The following is a 17,522-nucleotide window of genomic DNA, read 5'->3' as shown; positions in this document are numbered from 1 at the left end:
ATCCCATCATCATGTTTGTAATAATCATTATCGTTGTCTGCATCGTCATCAGAATCTTTGTCATCCTGGTCGTTTTTGTACTAATAATTTTAACAGCTGTTTATTTTGTAATAATCCTTGCATTTAGTCGTCATCTTTATTGATGAAATGCACTCAAATTTAGACATTGTCAAAAAAACCTAATCGTATTGTATCTACACCGCCGCATTTGCGACCGTCACAATCGCCCTCCTATTTGTAATCATTAGTATCGCTGTCATCTCTGCGACCTGTGTGTGTGTGATGCGCACGCGCGTGTGCCCCTCGCCGCACAAAATGGGGCCTTCGCGTTCCTCACCGGCGTCTGCGTGGCCCCCAGATCGACGTGCTTCAGGCCGAAGTGACGGCGCTCAAGACGCTGGTCATCACCTCCACGCCCAGCTCTCCCAACAAGGAGCTGCACCCTCAGCTGCAGCCGTCCGGCAAGGCGGCGCCCTTCAAGAAGGGACACATCCGAAACAAGAGCACGAGCAGCGCCATACTGGCACCCAACAGCTTCGCCGAGGCCCCCGACGTGCTCTACGCCTTCGCTCGCGAGTGCAGAGAGGTCAGGGGTCGGGAGGGGGGTGGGGTTGGGGTGGGTGGTGATGGGCGGCTCGTGGTGTTTCTTGAGTCCTTTCGCTCGCCTGTTTGCTATGAAACGCGCGCTTGCTCGTTTATTCGCTCGCTCACTCGCTCGCTCATTTGTTGTGTGTTTTGTCGTGTCGAGCTTTTAAAATTACCTCAGACAAATAACCACTTGTAGATATGTGTATGTCAGCTGTGACCTAGGCTGAATGGCAAGAGTTCGTGTTGTCGTTATTGAGGAAAAAAGGCGACAAAGTTACGTTCAAGCACGTCGTTATGGCACACCAGTCTTCTTTTTTCGTATGGCTGATGTAGATGCAGAGCAACAACGACAATTTCACATTCAGGTGGTCAAGCCAGGAGCAGTGGAGTTTATCGCTGTAATGTCGCCTTCGTATTTGTGAATCGAGCATTGCATCATTATATGTGATATGGTCTTTTCTGGATGACTACAGTTGCACACTGCATCGGGTATCTGCAACTGCCATTGTGCGGATGCAGTTTAGGGTGGTCCATGAGCTTCATTGAAAATCAAAACCAGGGATCTTCTGTGTTGGGTCTTTCCCAATGTGTTTGTGAGTTATTTTGAACTCTATTTAGATTTCCAAGCTTCATCGGGGTTAAAGTCACATTGTTTTCGGTGAAGCACATGGATCCAAAGAGGCTTCTGTGACTTCAAACGATGACGAGGGACGTTATTGAGATCCTGATGAATCGGAAGGCGACCGTTATTCCTCGATTTGCAAGACTTCTTGGAGGGTTTCAGCTTCGTGGCAGATGGGTGGGGGGGGGGGAGATTTGTGACAGCACGGGGAGCCCCAGGGTGTTGGGGTCGACTTGAGGGTTCCGGTAATTCACCGCATTGCAGTGTTCAGTTGGACATAAACAAGTCGAGTGTCACTACTTCTGGTGGCACACCAGTGACAATGGTCCGAAGTCATTTCCGCACATTTACATCTTTGAGCCTGGTCTCACTCGAGTGCGATTGTGGCGAACTTGACTTAAATTTTAATTGTTTTTTTTATCATTCATCATAAGCAAAGCTTCAAACTTTTGTCGAACAGCCCAGGTCACAGCCTAGACATGAATCTCCAAAGTGCTGCTATTCTATTTCCCCGTTGTCGCGTAACATGATCGTGAGAGATGGCGGCAGCCTGTAAAGACCTTAATCCAGCAGTGAAATGATCATTGCTGATGATGACGACGGCTACCCGTGTATCGCCCCAGGTGGATATGCTGGCATTTGCGGAGTTCAAGGCATGGAAGGACGCGCCGACGCTGGAGCACACGTGCCCCTTCCTGGAGAGGATCTACCGCGAGGATATCACGCCCTGCCTCTGCTTCCCCAAGGGCGAGGTTCGCTAACGAGCCGAAAGCCGGCAAATCCGCACGCTCGCGCATCGCATACGCCTCGTTCGCTCGCAATCGCTCACTCCCACGCACTCACAATCATAGGTGTGTCCGTGCACTCGCAACGTTGCCTCTTGTGTAACGGCAATATGGGTTACATCAAGTAAACTTGCATACACACGCAAAGACAAAGATCCCCCGTATAGCCTTAACAGACTGTTGATTTAATTAGCGAGCACCTATGAAGGCCGGCACAACACACGAGGGGGGGGTGGTGGGTGGCCAACACCACGCCCGGTCGCCTTTGTCTCCCCAGTGGCGATGTTTATACACATCACCATACACATTTGAGGCTGAGTCGACCTAGGCGAGGCCCAGGACTGGTTCAGATAATCGTCACTGGTGTTGACCGTGAGCGGGAATTGAACTCGGGTCGCTGGGTTCATAGTGCAGTGCGCTAACCGCTACACTACCACTCCCCACTACACACATGCGTGGTTTCACAGGCGCTCGCATGCACACACATGCTAGCATACAACATATATACAGCCATTGACGTGCACTCGCACTGAAATACGTCACCATATACTTATCCGTATATACATACTCGCATATGCGCACACACAGTGCGTGCTTGCTCATACGCACATGCTTACATACTAACATGTGCTCGCACGCGTACACATTTGTATCAACACTCACACGTGGTCTCAAACACTTACATGCATATGCGTGCACGCCACCACACATTAATTTACACAGATGCTCCCACCAACTTATGCACTCACGCACACTTTCACCCGCTCACAAACTTACATACACACACACATGCGCTTGTACCTTGCACACGGTACAATCAGCTCCATGTTGCTTGTGTTCTTAACACATGAACGTTCGTTCTTAATGAGCTCCCCGGTGTAAACGCGGCTGATGGGGGGAGATCAAAACGCTGTGAAACTTGACACTGAGAGGACATACGAGACCAGCAATTACAGCTTCATTTCCCATTGCAGCCATCGCCGACACTGACACATTCACTTTATGCTTGGATTATCACGAGAGGATAGAAATTCAAAATAACTGTAACAGTACATGGTGAGAGCATGGTTTAATTTAAGATATCCATCTCATTCTCACAACCTTTTTGACCTCCTACTAGAACAATGTTTCCAGTGCCCCTCTGGGTTTGTGTAGTGTGTTTCAATATAGATTGCATGTAATACAGTGTGTGTATGTATGTGGGGAGCGGTAGTGTAGCGGTTAGCGTGCTGCACTACTAACCCGGAAACCCGAGTTCGATTCCCACTCACGGCCAACGCCAGAACGATGATCTGAACTGGTCCTGGGCCTCCCCTCGGTCAACTCAGCCTTAAATGAGTACTTGATGCAGTGTAAAAATTGCCGCGAGGGAGACAAAGGCCGCCGGGCATGGTGTTGGCCACGCACCCCCTCTTACGTGCTTGCTAATAGTACAGGTGCTCCCTGACAACACTTGCACCAACAGTCTGCTAATGCTTTACAGGGAATCTTTGTTAGGTGAGTGGTGGCGCAGTGGTTCGATTCCCGCTCACGGCCAACACCAGTGACAATTATATGAACGAGTCCTGGGCCTTCCCTAGGTCGACTCAGCCTAAAATGAGTACATGTGCGGCATGCAAATATTAAATATTATTATTAACACTGGAGAAACAAATGTGACCGCACTTGGTGCCGGCCACCCACCCCCTCATGTGCTGTGTTGGCCTTAGGTGCTTGCAAACGACACTTGCCTAAACAGTTCATTAATGCCTAAAACAGTCGATTAAGGGGGGATGTTTGTGTGTATGTGTTCGCAAACACGATGTAGAAGTCAGTGTCAACCTGCTAAAGTAACTTGGGGCCAAGTGGTGGAAATTCCATATTCTTATGGTGGGGGAGACAGTCTCTCTATACCATTTTCACTCGACTTATCACATCTTAGTGCTCACATCAGAGAACCCAATCGGAATTTTAACTCGTAACCTTCCGACCGCGAGTTGAGTGGCCGAATATTCAACAATAAACTCATACAGCGAGCTCATCATTGGGATGACAACAAATGAATGTAAATGATATTATTAGAAATGACAGAATCAATCATATTATTTGAGTCACTATCCTGCACAACCTGCTTCTCACAGTTGTAACAGCTAAAGTAGTGGTTCTTAACCTACGATGCATGCACCCCCTGGGAGTGCGAGATGCCCTTTCTGAGAACCAAAGGGGTGCAGGCTACAGTTAAGATTAAGAACCACTGAGCTAAAGAAAGGTTCTTTGTTACGTGTGTATGGGGTTTGTTTGTGCCTTCTTAGGTGCTCACCTCAAAAGTATGTTATGAATATGCGAGGGATCTTCGTCTTTTTTTGTGTGAATGTTGTGGTGTTGTATGCCTGTGTTGGGTGGTGTACATGTGTGTGTATGTGGCGAGAGGTGGTTTATGCTGTAAATCCAGTGTTAAACTGGATTCGATTCCCAACATCAGTGATCCCTCATGTCTGAACCTGTTTTGGGCTTCACCTTGGTCAATGCTGCCTTAAATGAGTAGCTGGTACAGTGTGTGCCCATCAGCTCTGCGGAGACGGAGCTTGCACGGTCCTGGCTTCACCAACCCCCCCTCGTATGTCACGTCAGCATTGACCCTTTTTCATTCTGAGACGTCTGCAATTTGTAGGGTGGTTCGTGTTCACTAATGAATCTCGGAATGGGCAAGCGGTTAGTTTCAATTTTATTTAGAGGCATAGCGCCGATAAAGTTATTTTGTGACGTACGTGTACGTCATTGGAACGGAACCGGAATAAAAGCTGATGACGTACACATATGTTGTCGGAATGGGAAAAGGTTTATAGGCGCTCGCTAACATTGCTCGCCCCTAGAGTTTGTTAGGTGAATTGGGTGCCTTGTGTGTTTGTACATCCGTGCCTGCTGCACGCACAGCTGGGCCAGGCCATCCAGCTGGCGGTGGAGAACAACACTTTGAGCATGGAGCCGGTTGGGGTGCAGTCGCTGCCCGTGGTCAAGGCATCAGCGATCGAGTGCGGAGGCCCCAAGTGAGTGTCCGTTGATGGGCAGGCGGGATGGCAGTAACATTTGCTCGTTGCACTCACTTGAGCCTCAATGTGCACATGCGTGTGCAAACCAGGGACGTGCGGTCAGGGGAGGCAGGGGAGGCAGAGCTTCACCTGTCATACTCCAATGAAAATAGCTGTTACGAAAAGTAAAAAATTATAATATAAAAATGTAGATTTTTCCACTCATCTGTGTTATGTCATTTCTGTAAGATTCCAATCATTTTTGTCGTCAAAATCGCTAAATTTGCAGAGCTCCGCTGCAAATACAGGAAGAGAGACGAGAGAGGTTAGGCAGCGACGAGCTCAGCCTTCCCTCTGATTGCACAACCCCTCAGAAACTGAATGGAGTGTGGGCAATAAGCACGTGCCTGTTACTATCTCTCTGTAATGATTGGAATCATACAGACATTACATTTATAACACATCAGTGGAAAAATCTAAATTTTTATTTTACTTTATTATTTGCTTTACTTTTCGGGAACAGCTATTTTCATTGGAGTATGACAGGTGAGGCTCTGCCTCCCCTGCCTTCCCTGACCGCACGTCCCTGGTGCACACACACACTTACATGCTGCTGTAAAAGTCGAGTCTCAAAGTAAACTATTTTATTTACCAGGTAAAGGCCACCGAGCTATTAGATATTTTTTAGAATCGACCTGGCCACAAATGATAGCTCAACAAAGTGGCTTATCTGGAAAATTATAGCAGCCAAGTAATCTAAACGCGTGTTTCTAAATGTGGAGGGAAAAACCGGAGGACCCGGAGAAAAATCCACACGACCACTGGGAGAACATGCAAGCTCTATATATACGAATGTCAGGGTGGGGAACCAACCCAGGACCTCCTGCATACCAGGCAAGGGAGATAACATCCCGCCACAGCGAGATGTTATCACTGCTCAGTTGCTCTGCTCAGTGGTGTTACGGGGTGGCCGGGGGCCTCGGGTACAATAACCATGCCGGGCCACCACTGACATCCTGTATTTAAATCAGGGTTTTTTTACAGAACCCATGATTCGTGTACATTCAGTGGTACTTAGCCTGATCACCAGAGACTGCACACAAAAAAAAATAGCGCGTTAAATTGTAATTTATTTTGGCTTATTCCATCACTGACAATGAAAACTGTCGGCTCGAATGCCACTATGTGAAGGGTTTCTTCACTGAAGAGCAGAATTTTCTGTGCGGGATGGGTCCTTACAGACGTGTGTAGAGGCGTCGATTGATTTTGTGACATTTTGTCGACAAACGCCTACACACGTTCACAGTTGTCACGTTTCTCAGAAGTAGACACTAGACATCACATGCCTTCCAGGTTAAATGATTAATGCTGCACTCACAAACAATTTGCCTTTTCTTTTAAAGCTTCGTGGTCTTAAATGTCCTTGTCGTTTGCTTTTAAAAATATTTCTTCAAGTTACCTTAAAACACCTTTTTTTGTTATTTTAAGTGTTTTGTTATTGTTGCTGTTGGGAACTTGGTGGTGCTGCTGCTGCTGTTCTTTTTGGTTTGGGTGCTTGTTGTCTTTGTTTTGCTAATTTGTGTTCTTTTTTTTCATTAATTTCGGTGTCTATCCCTGTCGTAGCGGTTGGCGGGCTCAAATAGTTACGTAAGTGACTTCACTCTCGGTCCGTTTTCCTGAATCTCTCCACCCTGGATACCCACTAATCCCGCTCGCATTGCTGAAACCTGTCTCTCCCCGTCCCACTGCGAGGCATCATGTTGTGCAGAGCCGTTCCGGATAACCATGTCACGAGAGAGTGATCGCTTGGAGGTATCCAGGTAGGGTCAAGTGGACATCTGTGAAAAAGAGCTTTATAGCTCATCTGGATTCCTCCAGTATAAATACATTCAGATTTTAATATTCTGATTCTGGATCAGGATGTCAAATCCCGTGTCAGAGACGTTGAGCTGGCACTGCAGAGAATCCTGGCTTCCAATCCGAGTTTCAGCCATGAATGAGTAAACCCGGGTTCTCAGATGCAATGAGTTGCTAGTCCCAGCTCGGTGACCATAAATGACTGCACAAAAAAAGCAAATGGTTAAAAACTTGGGTTACTGCTTATTATATTTAATACCAGCTCTGAGAATGTAAATTTTCGTTTGATTGCGATATACAACACTGTTGCAGACATATAAAATGTGTTGTCCCGGTTGAAGAGAAAACAGAAGTAGTTCTGACATTTTTCAAAAATGTTAGTTACCAGAACTTATGAACAGAACTGGCCTCACAATCACAGCACCAGATAAGCAATCTCTTTTACTGGCTCAGCAATTATGGAACTCCAAGTCCAATCACTTCTCCGTAACCCCATTAGCCGGAATGGCTCCTCTTCTCGTGTGCCGTGACATGCGTGCATTTGTATACGTGCGTGCGATAACCTTCCCTTGACAGACAATGCTGATAACTTTCTGTGCATCGATCCACTTTCTAATTAACCCTCTAACACTGTCCCTGCGATCGACATCCCAAACGCTGCTCATGGACGTGTCCGCCGACATCGTCGCATTATCCTGGTGGAAATGCGGTGGTTGAGCGGCCGGGGGGGAGCTGGGACGAGGGGGGGCAAGGGTGGCGGCGGTGCCGCCGGTGGCTTGTGCTAAGATGCGTGACGCTGCATGTGGACGCAGGAAGTGCGCGTTGAGCGGGCAGTCGCGGTCCTGCCGTCACCGCGTGAAGCTGGGAGAGGCGAGCAGCCACTACTACTACGTGTCGCCATCGTGCCGCGCGCGGGTACACGCACGCACCTCGCCCACATTCTCCATCCGCGCAAGCGGCCTAGCCGATGAGTTGTGTTCACTCGCGTGGCCAACAAAGCACTCACTCAACTACTTAACTATCCACTGCTAAAGGACCCCAGCCGATACATCCAGCCACTTGCAAACTCACTCGCCTAACCCCCCTGACCCGTGTGTTCATTTGCAGCTGACAAATCCACTCGTCCACATACTCACCCAAACACAACACACCCAGCCGACACATCCACTCACAAGCCTGCTCACCTACCCACTGGCCCATGTGTTCACACCCAGCCAATGCATCCACTCACTAATTTACCCACTATTAACACCCCGAGCTAACAACACCCCCAATCACGAACTCGCTTGACTACCTCTGACAAATGTAATAACACCAACAAATCAAATGGTCAACAAATCAAGCCTTCATGCTAATTCACACCCACCGACCTATTTGTTCACCCATTCACCCGTCTAGCCCCCCACCCATGAGCCACTCACTCTCCTACCTGTTCCTGCACCCATAATGCCTTCCACGTGTCACTGATACTAGCAGTAGACAGCATGCTGAATGTGTAACATTTTATTGTTTCAGATAACGGCCGTCTGCAATTTTTTCACCTACATCCGCTACATCCAGCAGGGGCTTGTCAAGCAGGATGGTGAGCGATTGTGCTCTATGAACTTTGAACTCAGTAACCGGATACTGTTGTTCTGTGTTGGTGCGCACACTCTGGTCAGTATCGAGCAGGAGTTGCACACGGAACACTTGCAGATGCACACCCTTAAAAGACCAACATGAAAAGCTGCCATTCACCACTAAGTGGCTGTGACATCACCGCAGAAATTTTACCAGGCTGTGAAGTGCCACGTGAAGTGGAAAACCTCACTGGCAGATCATAGGACAAAACCAAATGTTATTGGTTAACTGACTCGGGTGACTGGGAGATGAACCACCCATACAACACACAGCTCCATTTTACCTACATCCACACACAGTCACCTTCCCACATCTACAGAGACACACCCACATAGATGCACACGTTCCATACACAGCCGCACTTCCACACACACCTTCACAGTGACACGCCCAGAAAGATCTACATACATACCCGTACAAATACAGGTAAACATAACACGCACACACGAACAGGTTAGGCGACTCCCGGTGTAACCGGACCTCACCGATCAGGCCTAAATAAAACACATGCCTCCTTTTTTGTTTTGTCGGGGAAGCGGAGATGAATAGCTATGACGCGTCACCATGTTCTGTCGGTCAGCCTGATGCCAGGGCTCCGAGGTCAAACAGTGCCGTTTCTCCTCTCAGCTAAATGAGGTGGGAGAGAGCACGCATCTGCGCGTCTCCCTGAATTTCTCATTCTAGGTCAACATCTCCCATATGACCATGCCTTCGTGTTTCCCTTGGTCTTCCAGCTTCTCTCCATGTTCCATGGTTTCTTCCTTTGCTCTGCTTCTCCCATGTTTTTCCCACCTTTCCTCGTATCTCCCCACGTTTCCCTTTAACTCTCTATTCCCACCCCCCCTCCCCATCCCTCGTATCTCCCCGAAACTTGTCCGTGTCTCCCGCACAGCCGAGCAGATGTTCTGGGAGGTGATGAAGCTGCGCAGGGAGATGTCGGTGGCCAAGCTAGGCTTCTTCAAGGACGAGCTGTGACAGCCACGAGGACTCCCTCCACCTCCTCCGCTCACCTTCCACACCCCTTCAGCCAGGCCCCAGGGAACAACCCCTTCTCCCTGCTAGCCATCCAGGGAAGCGAGGCTTACCAAAGGAGTAGCGCTCCAATGGGCGATTGCCGGTACTTAACGTGAATATAACAGCATTAAAATGTACGATTGGCCATTTAAAGGTTTTGTTTTTGAGAGGCGTGTAGAGTGAAAATGAATATATTTGAAATGTATTTCCAGTGAAGCAGGATGTTTGGTGGGTGTGGAGGGGTTTTGATTGGTGGAAAACTGACCAAAGTGTTGATTTTATTTCTAGCAGATTGAAACAACATAAAAACATAACTATTTAAAATACTCGTGTTCTGGGCTGTCCAACATGACTTTAAAGGTGCTTTTGGGAACGCTGTCATGGAAACATCTTATGAGCAGGTGATGCTGAAGCTACATCATTGAAGCACTTGTAAAAGTCACTTAAGTTTTTTTTGCACGAATGAAGATTGAAACTCATGTTGGAACAGCCCAATAAGCACACCTTGGCTGCACAGCTACCACTAAGAGAAATTGTGGTCAGGTGCTTCATTATAGCTCTCTACAGTGACATCCAACCTGACACACTTAACACGCTCAGAAGTGATTATCACTAGAGCACCATGTTGCACCTGACCATGATTTAAGATTCTTATTTGATTCATCACAACCGAAAACTCAAATCTGCAGTGAACCCAGGAGAAAGCCTTGGTGTGCAGCTCACCAACCCTCTGTGCTTGGGGCTGTCTTGTGTGAAGATGCCCAGATTATTGGTACATGTTTTTTTCATGAAGAGCTGCTGTGTTGATAGCCACCCCCTCCCCCCACATACAGACCCATGGAGTCCTCAAGTGTGAGTGGTCATTCATTCACATGAAAGAAGTTTGCGAAGGGTGCAATCGTTTTTTATAATTGTTTTCTTTGGAAATTATATTTGATAGTGGTCAGCCAAGTAGAAAGCTGGAACGAGGCTCGTACAATCTTGATGAAAGCGTGTTATATATGAACGTGACAGGACAACCGTGTCCTTTGTACAGTATATAAAGGCCAATGGCAAAACGTAAATACTTTATACGATCAGCTCTGGAACGCTTAATACAATGATGCACTTTATTGCGGAGTGCAGTCATTAACAAAAGATAAACCTCTACACCTGGTGACACGCACAAGTGAGAGTTTCACTTCGGTGTCTCGGTTTACAACTACGTCCTACCAAGATCATATATACGGTATATATTTTTTAAGCATCGCCACTTTCTCTATGCAAAAAAATTATTAAACTTCAATAACGGCTTGGCAGATGCACCTTCGTTATTTTCACCGCTGCGGGGGAAATGTTAAAACGCTTTCAAGGACCACAATTCACGCGTCGGCGAATATCTCGTTTTGTCTGTTTTTTTGCGAAGATGCCCAAAGTCTCCATCGTCAACAATGGAACCAAGTGCCATGGCGAAGGGTTTTGGTCACTTTGTTAAGACGTCAATCTGGCCCTTAATGAGCTGTTTAAAAACATGGTCAGCCACTGTGGGGGACGGGCATGGAGAGGTGATTGTACGACGTTTAACGCAGGTGCCACAGCCGATCCCTTTGTGAGCAGTGGCCTGCAGGAGTGGTGCCTTCTCTGGCAACCTCAAGGCCAATTCCCACCCCTGATTTGACTCCTATGTATTTACTGTAAAATAACAAAAATAAACAGCGTGTTGTATGTTCAACTGGCCAGGTGCGAGGTTGTAATTTGTGTTTGTGACGTCAACATCCACCACTGGGAATGTCACCATGATAGTTATGCCACGCAAGGTGCACATGGGGAGGTCTTCGTAAGACAGCAGACAGTGCAAGTTGCACAAGTCAAAGACATTTTTATATACAAATTTTATTCCTTGTGATGAAGTGACAAATTAATGGTTCAGTCGGTCCACAAAATCGCAGTGAAAACCCCTTTCCGTCTCCCCTCGACCCTGAAAGAAATAAAACAGCAGTGTGAACATAATTTATCGACCAAGAGCAGAGATCACCAAAGTACAGAACAGACAACTTTTACCCACTGCTTCTGCTGTAAAGAGGCATTGTCCAAAAATCACTTATTACATAGTTTTCCTTTTAAGGCAGTGTTATTGAATGCGTTGAGTTTTGTGCGTATGCACCGCCAACCCAGTATTGCCATATAATTAGTTCAAGAGGCAGCTATACAAATGAAATGATCAAATATAAAATGATCACAAGAAAAGTTTCTGGGAAGATTCAACAAAAGCAGTGCGATTCAACGTTCCGGCAGTATCACTGCACCGCGTACCAAGCGCCGCCGTCATCGTCCTCCCCGTAAACCCCAGCTACACGTAGATCCCGACCCAGAGTAGCAGGAAGAGGACCCCAAAGCCCATGAACAGCGACGCCACCAACGAGATGAGAAGCTCCTTGTAGATGTCGCGCGTGTACTTGGTGGCCGTCACCTCGTATCTGCACCATCGTTTCCACCACAAGCATCTTGAGTCAAGGCCCAAAGCAGCAACGAGACAGGGCACTTTCCTGGTGCATACCATCATTATCCATGATCAATCGACTGCCGGGTCAACGCCTTCCCGCACTGTTCTGAAACGTAACAATCCGTCTAGTGCCTGCACATAGCTGATTTCATCACTCCATCTCTATGGTGTATGTACTTAGGGCACGTTTTGTCCTTTGGCGACAGCTTCGTCGTTAATCTCATCGACCCTCTTTATAGCAAGCGGCGTGTTCTGCCCAAGCCAACTTTACTCCAGTGACAAGACCGGTACTTGTGATTTTAAGATTGAACCTGATTGTATACTCAATCTTGGCAGAGCGACTACAAAGAACAAAACTCCACCTTTCCTCGCTCAAAAAGCTGACAAAACAGCTCAAGCGGCATCAACATGACAGTGGTAGTGTTAGGGATACACGAAGAACCACGCGGTGAAGAAGACGCCGATGGCGAGCAGCACGACGGTGAGGTGCGGGAACACAGCCGGATTCACCGGGCTGCTGTAGCGGCTCATCGACTCCAGCTCCTGCGTCACAACACACACCACGGACACGCAGGGGTCACGGGCGGGGGTGGGGCACAAGGGGGCAGCCACCAACGGTATTGGGAGATGCGCATGAAACGTAACATTGCGCCAATGTAGTGAGATTATCAAAGGCTAATACTGGTAATCACTTAATATTACAGCGTTGTTATTGTGCAATCAGAATATTGGTAATTAGCATTTCACCAGAAATGTCACATTTCGAGGACACGATTTTAATGGCAAATAAATTAAGATTTCTACCCAATTGGAAACAATTAGCATGCACATGCTTCGATGAGCTTATCCTGCCGTCCAAATACAAGAATCATTACATCTCTAATGTACAAAATGGTGTAAGAATTGTTTTCATTATTTATATTGTAAACGTCCCAAATTCAGTGTTTCATCGTCTTTAATAACATCAAGCCTGCCACCTTCACCAAAGATGTGCAACCTCGCATTTTCAATGACGCGTATACATACCCAGTTAAATATACTCTATTAGAACACCGATTAGGCGAGGCATTGAAAATTCACGTAGCTCCTTCAATACATTATTCGCTTTCCCAATTGCATCCCGAATTGTCTCATAGGCGTCATGTCATGGAATGAAGAACACAGATCTCTTGCAGCAGAGCAGTGTAACCTTTCGTGTCAGAGAATGACTCGCGGAACGAGATATTACAGAACTATGAGTGAGATTATTTCAAGGAACCTCTGGTCCACACAGTAGCGAGCAACACTTACCCACCTGCTCTGACAGCAAAACAGATATATTAATCGTCTACGGTAGTGTACCTAAAGTAAGAGCAAAACGACATTTAATTAAGGTGGGTTTTTTGTGCGGCCATTTGAGAACCCGGATTAGTCAGAGGCGGATGAAACCCGAATTCGGAACCCGGGATCTCAGCGGTGCCGGATCAGCGTCTCTTGACTCCTGGACTACCCGGCCACTTTGACCCCCAATCAAACAAGAGTCGTCGATCCCAATCACTCCACAGGAAATTCCCTGATCCATAAAGTCATTTCAAATATTCCACGCTATCGTGCCGGGGCACGGTCACTCGTTGATGTAACGCAACGGTCGAATTCCATCACCAAATCCACGTTCATATGATCGAGGTCAAGTGTGTCTCCAATTAAAACTGTAGCCACCGCCTCATTAAAAACAACGTCCTTGGCTGCAACAATGCACATTCAATGCCACGTTACTACAGCCAATTTCCAATCGATCCTAAACAAACACTTCAGTGTTTCCATTCAGCAAATACACGGTCACCTCCACGTTATCATGGCCGGATCAAGCAGGGCTTCGTAATGAGACGTACATATACACACACACATATCCCTGTAACCTATTTAAACACTGAAGCATCTCCATGCAACAAGGCATTCAAGCCTACGCTATGCGATGGCCCATGCCCGTTTCTCCTCGTGCAACTCGACTGCAACCCTGGCAAAAGGAGCGATCAACTTCCACGTTGCTGTGATGGGATCCCGTCCCCAACCTGAAATTCAACGACCACAATGCGTTCTAGATTTAAAGCTTTCGTGACTGCTAGGATCCATACTCTTTGGTTCTATTGGGTAAAGTCACGTAGGTGACTTTACCCAATAGAACCAAAGAGTATGGACCACAGTGCGGACGGCCAATGGACCCGGCGCTCGGACTCCCGTCAGCGGCGCCACTCATCCGCCATTTGGTGTCGGGGCAACGCGTGTGCAGTCATTTGGTCGTTATCTTTGCAGTATTGTCTACACAGTACTATTGCAAACGACGATAGCTAAGGCCCATTTGGTTGATAAAATCCGCATCCTCTCCACGCCTCTAGCGTTGTTAATGAATGGGGGGGGGGGGGGCCTTAGGCAGCCCTCAGCAAGGCAAACCCCGTGCTCGACCCATCGACCGCAAACACGAAGCGCTGTGAACTACCCGACTGACGCAAGTTTCTCGACCTGACACATAAAACAACAACGAACGAACGGGGCTAACTGTCGCCTCTGAGCGCGAACAGAAAGCGGGCTGTCACCTCCTCACCATTGCGAGTTGCTTGCTCGTGCTCGGGACACGTCGACCAGAGAGGAACTGAATTTCCCACACCGGATAACCGCCACCGCCGAGGCGGCGGGGGCGCGCGCCGCGTCACGGGAGCCCCGCGCGGCCAATGAGCGACCCGCGTTCATTCACGTGTGGAGCGCCGCGCCGATGCGATGTGGTAAATACAATCGCGCGCCTCCACCAATCAGCGGCTTCGTTACTTCCAGCCCGTTGGGGGTCGGGTGAGGGGGAGGAAGGGGAAGTGGGGGAGGAGGGGTGGGGTCACGCGCAAGCGTTGGAGGGCTCTGATTGGTCGTTTGGTTTTCCTTCCGCGTTGCCATGGTAATGCCCAGCCCGCCCCTCGCGTGGTTACTTAAAAAAAAACATCTCTCTCGTTTTGATTTAAAGCTTTCGTGACTGCAGTAATTCATATTCTTAGTTTTTTCGGTAAAGTCACGTTGAAGAGAAACAACAAAATAACAAAATATATATAAAACAATAAAAAATTCTCACGACGTTTCGAAACGTCGTGAGAATTTTTTATTGTTTTATATATATTTTGTTATTTTGTTGTTTCTCTTCAACGTGACTTTACCGAAAAAACTAAGAATATCTCTCGTTTTCAAGGCACCAAGCGGCCAGCAACAAACAGCACGCAACAGCACCAACGACCTTTCTTGTGGAGAAAGCAACCAACAAAACAATAAGAGAGAGAGACGATGCCGGGAGGGAATTTCATAGCGGAGTAGTGCGAGTGAAGAAGCATTCCGTGACAACTACTTTAGAGTACTGGACGTCTTCATAGCTCATCGGATTCCTCCAGTCTGAATACAGATTCTGATTCTGAAAGGGGAAGAGTTGTGGCCCGCGGTGCGGTGGTTGAACAGAGAGTGTGGTGGATGAGACGAGAGTCCAGACCGATGTAGAAGCGACGAGCCAGCGTTTCCTTCCCTTCCACAAAAGTTGTGTCAATATCACGTTTTCATGATGAGGCCCAGTGCTACACTAATCACGACGACGATCACTGCTCCGCTCCCACTGAGTAACGCAAATTCCCTAATCCCATGGCAAGACGTTGACGGGAAAAAGGTGCGACCCTGAAAGTGCTTACGCCAGTGCTTGGTGGAAGACGCTCCCCATTTGACGGAGCTCTAAAGTAGTGGTTTTAGAGCCAAACTTCCTTGTTCTCGTAGCCAAACTAATCTTGTTTGGCTACTAGAACAAGAAGCCAAACGAACCTTGTTTGGCTACTAGAACAAGTAGCCAGAACAAGTAGCTGAACAACTTTTTTGGCTACTAGAACAAGTAGCTGGAACAAGAAGCCAAACGAACCTTATTTGATTACTATAACAAGTAGCCAGAACAACTAGCTGAACAACTTTTTTTGGCTACTAGAACAAGTAGCTGGAACAAGAAGCCAAACGAACCTTATTTGGCTACTATAACAAGTAGCCAGAACAAGTAGCTGAACAACTTTTTTTGGTTACTAGAATAAGTAGCCAGAACAACTATCTGAACAACGTTTTTGGCTACTAGAATAAGTAGCCAGAACAAGTAGCCAAACAACTGTTTTGGCTACTAGAACAAGTAGCCAGAACAACTATCTGAACAACTTTTTTGGCTACTAGAACAAGTAGCCAGAACAAGTAGCTGAACAACTTTTTGGCTACTAGAACAAGTAGCCAGAACAACTAGCTGAACAACTTTTTTGGCTACTAGAACAAGTAGCCAAACAACTGTTTTGGCTACTAGAACAAGTAGCCAGAACAACTATCTGAACAACGTTTTTGGCTACTAGAATAAGTAGCCAGAACAAGTAGCTGAACAACTTTTTTGGCTACTAGAACAAGTAGCCAGAACAACTATCTGAACAACTTTTTTGGCTACTAGAACAAGTAGCCAAACAATTTTTTGGCTACTAGAACAAGTAGCCAGAACAAGTAGCCAAACAACTTTTTGTTTACTGCTAGAACAAGTAGCCAGAACAAGTAGCCAAACAACTTTTTTGGCTTCTAGAACAAGTAGCCAAACACATTTTTTGGGCTGCAACCTTGTTTGGCTAATTGTTGAATTTTGTTTCAACCAAATAGTAACCCCCCTTGCCCGACTCAACATGGTTCTGAGAAACAAACTTATGAATAATGAACATCAATAGTTTAACCAAATGTTCATTTTGTGAGGTATGCTCACTTACTGGTAACTTCAAGCGGATAAAACAAAATCAACGGACGTTTTGGACGCGTGCCGTAATCTGTTCTCGCTCGCTGGTTACTCTTGGAAACCACATTGTTTATAATCAATAAGTCTAAAACGATATTTTATATTGTTCTAGGTTACCATATGGATTAAAACATTTTCGTAGTTCATATTCTTAGTTTTTTCGGTAAAGTCACGTTGAAGAGAAACAACACTAAGAATATGAATTACTGCAGTCACGAAAGCTTTAAATCAAAATTTTCGTAGTTGTTTTATATTGGCAAATTCATACATGATTGTTCACCAATGGCCCTCATGTATGATATAATTTCACACATTAATTAATCACCTCTCGTACCACCAGGGGTCCGCGTACCCCCAATTGTGATCCACTGTTCTAAAGTCTAGAGAGCCGTCCCCCCCCATAGACTCATACAGGGTATTTGGCCGACTTTTCAACGCTGGTCAAATGTCTTGGAAGAAGTGGGCTCATCCACACTTGAACCCACCACCCCACGCCACCAGTAACATCCTTAACTCACCACCCCTGTCTCTCAGCAACACTCGGTGGACATGACACAAACATGACATGACCAACTCAGTATGCCCCGAGTTATAAAGTCGCTAGAGGCATTCCTACACCAGATAATGGAAAATGTTTTTTGTTTGTTTGTTGAACTTCTTGCACACCGTACGTAGCCAACCGTGCTCATCGGAAGTGCGAGGGAAGGACAACACACTTAGCACATACAAAAAAGTTATAAATACA

General features: G+C 46.9%; 2 protein-coding genes across 6 annotated transcripts in view; one reads left to right on the top strand and one right to left on the bottom strand.

The window, feature by feature from the left end:
* RAB3IL1 (RAB3A interacting protein like 1) overlaps positions 1 to 11,205 on the top strand; it is a 29,017-nt gene extending 17,812 nt beyond the window's left edge. For 4 of the 5 annotated variants that reach the window (XM_032976923.2, XM_032976949.2, XM_032976957.2 and 1 more), the window contains 7 exons: positions 359 to 586; positions 1,834 to 1,962; positions 4,909 to 5,021; positions 6,627 to 6,650; positions 7,673 to 7,775; positions 8,376 to 8,442; positions 9,373 to 11,205. In XM_032976923.2, coding sequence (XP_032832814.2) covers positions 359 to 586; positions 1,834 to 1,962; positions 4,909 to 5,021; positions 6,627 to 6,650; positions 7,673 to 7,775; positions 8,376 to 8,442; positions 9,373 to 9,455 — 747 coding nt within the window. In that variant the 3' untranslated portion in view covers positions 9,456 to 11,205. The remainder of the gene's footprint in view (positions 1 to 358; positions 587 to 1,833; positions 1,963 to 4,908; positions 5,022 to 6,626; positions 6,651 to 7,672; positions 7,776 to 8,375; positions 8,443 to 9,372) is intronic. The other variant, XM_032976930.2, reaches the window with a different exon arrangement.
* Positions 11,206 to 11,348: 143 nt separating this feature from the next.
* TMEM258 (transmembrane protein 258) lies at positions 11,349 to 14,692 on the bottom strand. Its single transcript, XM_032976967.2, has 4 exons — positions 14,558 to 14,692; positions 12,410 to 12,519; positions 11,787 to 11,950; positions 11,349 to 11,451 (listed from the first exon to the last, which is right to left on the bottom strand). Exons 1-3 carry the CDS (start codon positions 14,558 to 14,560, stop codon positions 11,824 to 11,826), a joined length of 240 nt encoding a protein of 79 aa, XP_032832858.1. The 5' UTR covers positions 14,561 to 14,692; the 3' UTR covers positions 11,349 to 11,451; positions 11,787 to 11,823.
* Positions 14,693 to 17,522: the final 2,830 nt, after the last annotated feature.

Source organism: Petromyzon marinus, chromosome 3 (assembly GCF_048934315.1).
Source record: "Petromyzon marinus isolate PM22_M1 ecotype Great Lakes invasive population chromosome 3, UKy_Petmar_22M1.pri1.0, whole genome shotgun sequence".
NCBI lineage: Eukaryota > Metazoa > Chordata > Hyperoartia > Petromyzontiformes > Petromyzontidae > Petromyzon > Petromyzon marinus.
The sequence above is the reverse complement of the archived record's forward strand: the minus strand, read 5'-3'. Positions and strand labels throughout refer to the sequence as shown.

Excerpts from the sequence above, each read along its gene's own strand:
- TMEM258 (XM_032976967.2), bottom strand. Across the intron at positions 11,951-12,409 it reads TTCACCGCGTGGTTCTTCGT|ATACGAGGTGACGGCCACCA; the intron begins GTATCCCTAACA and ends ACGATGGTGCAG.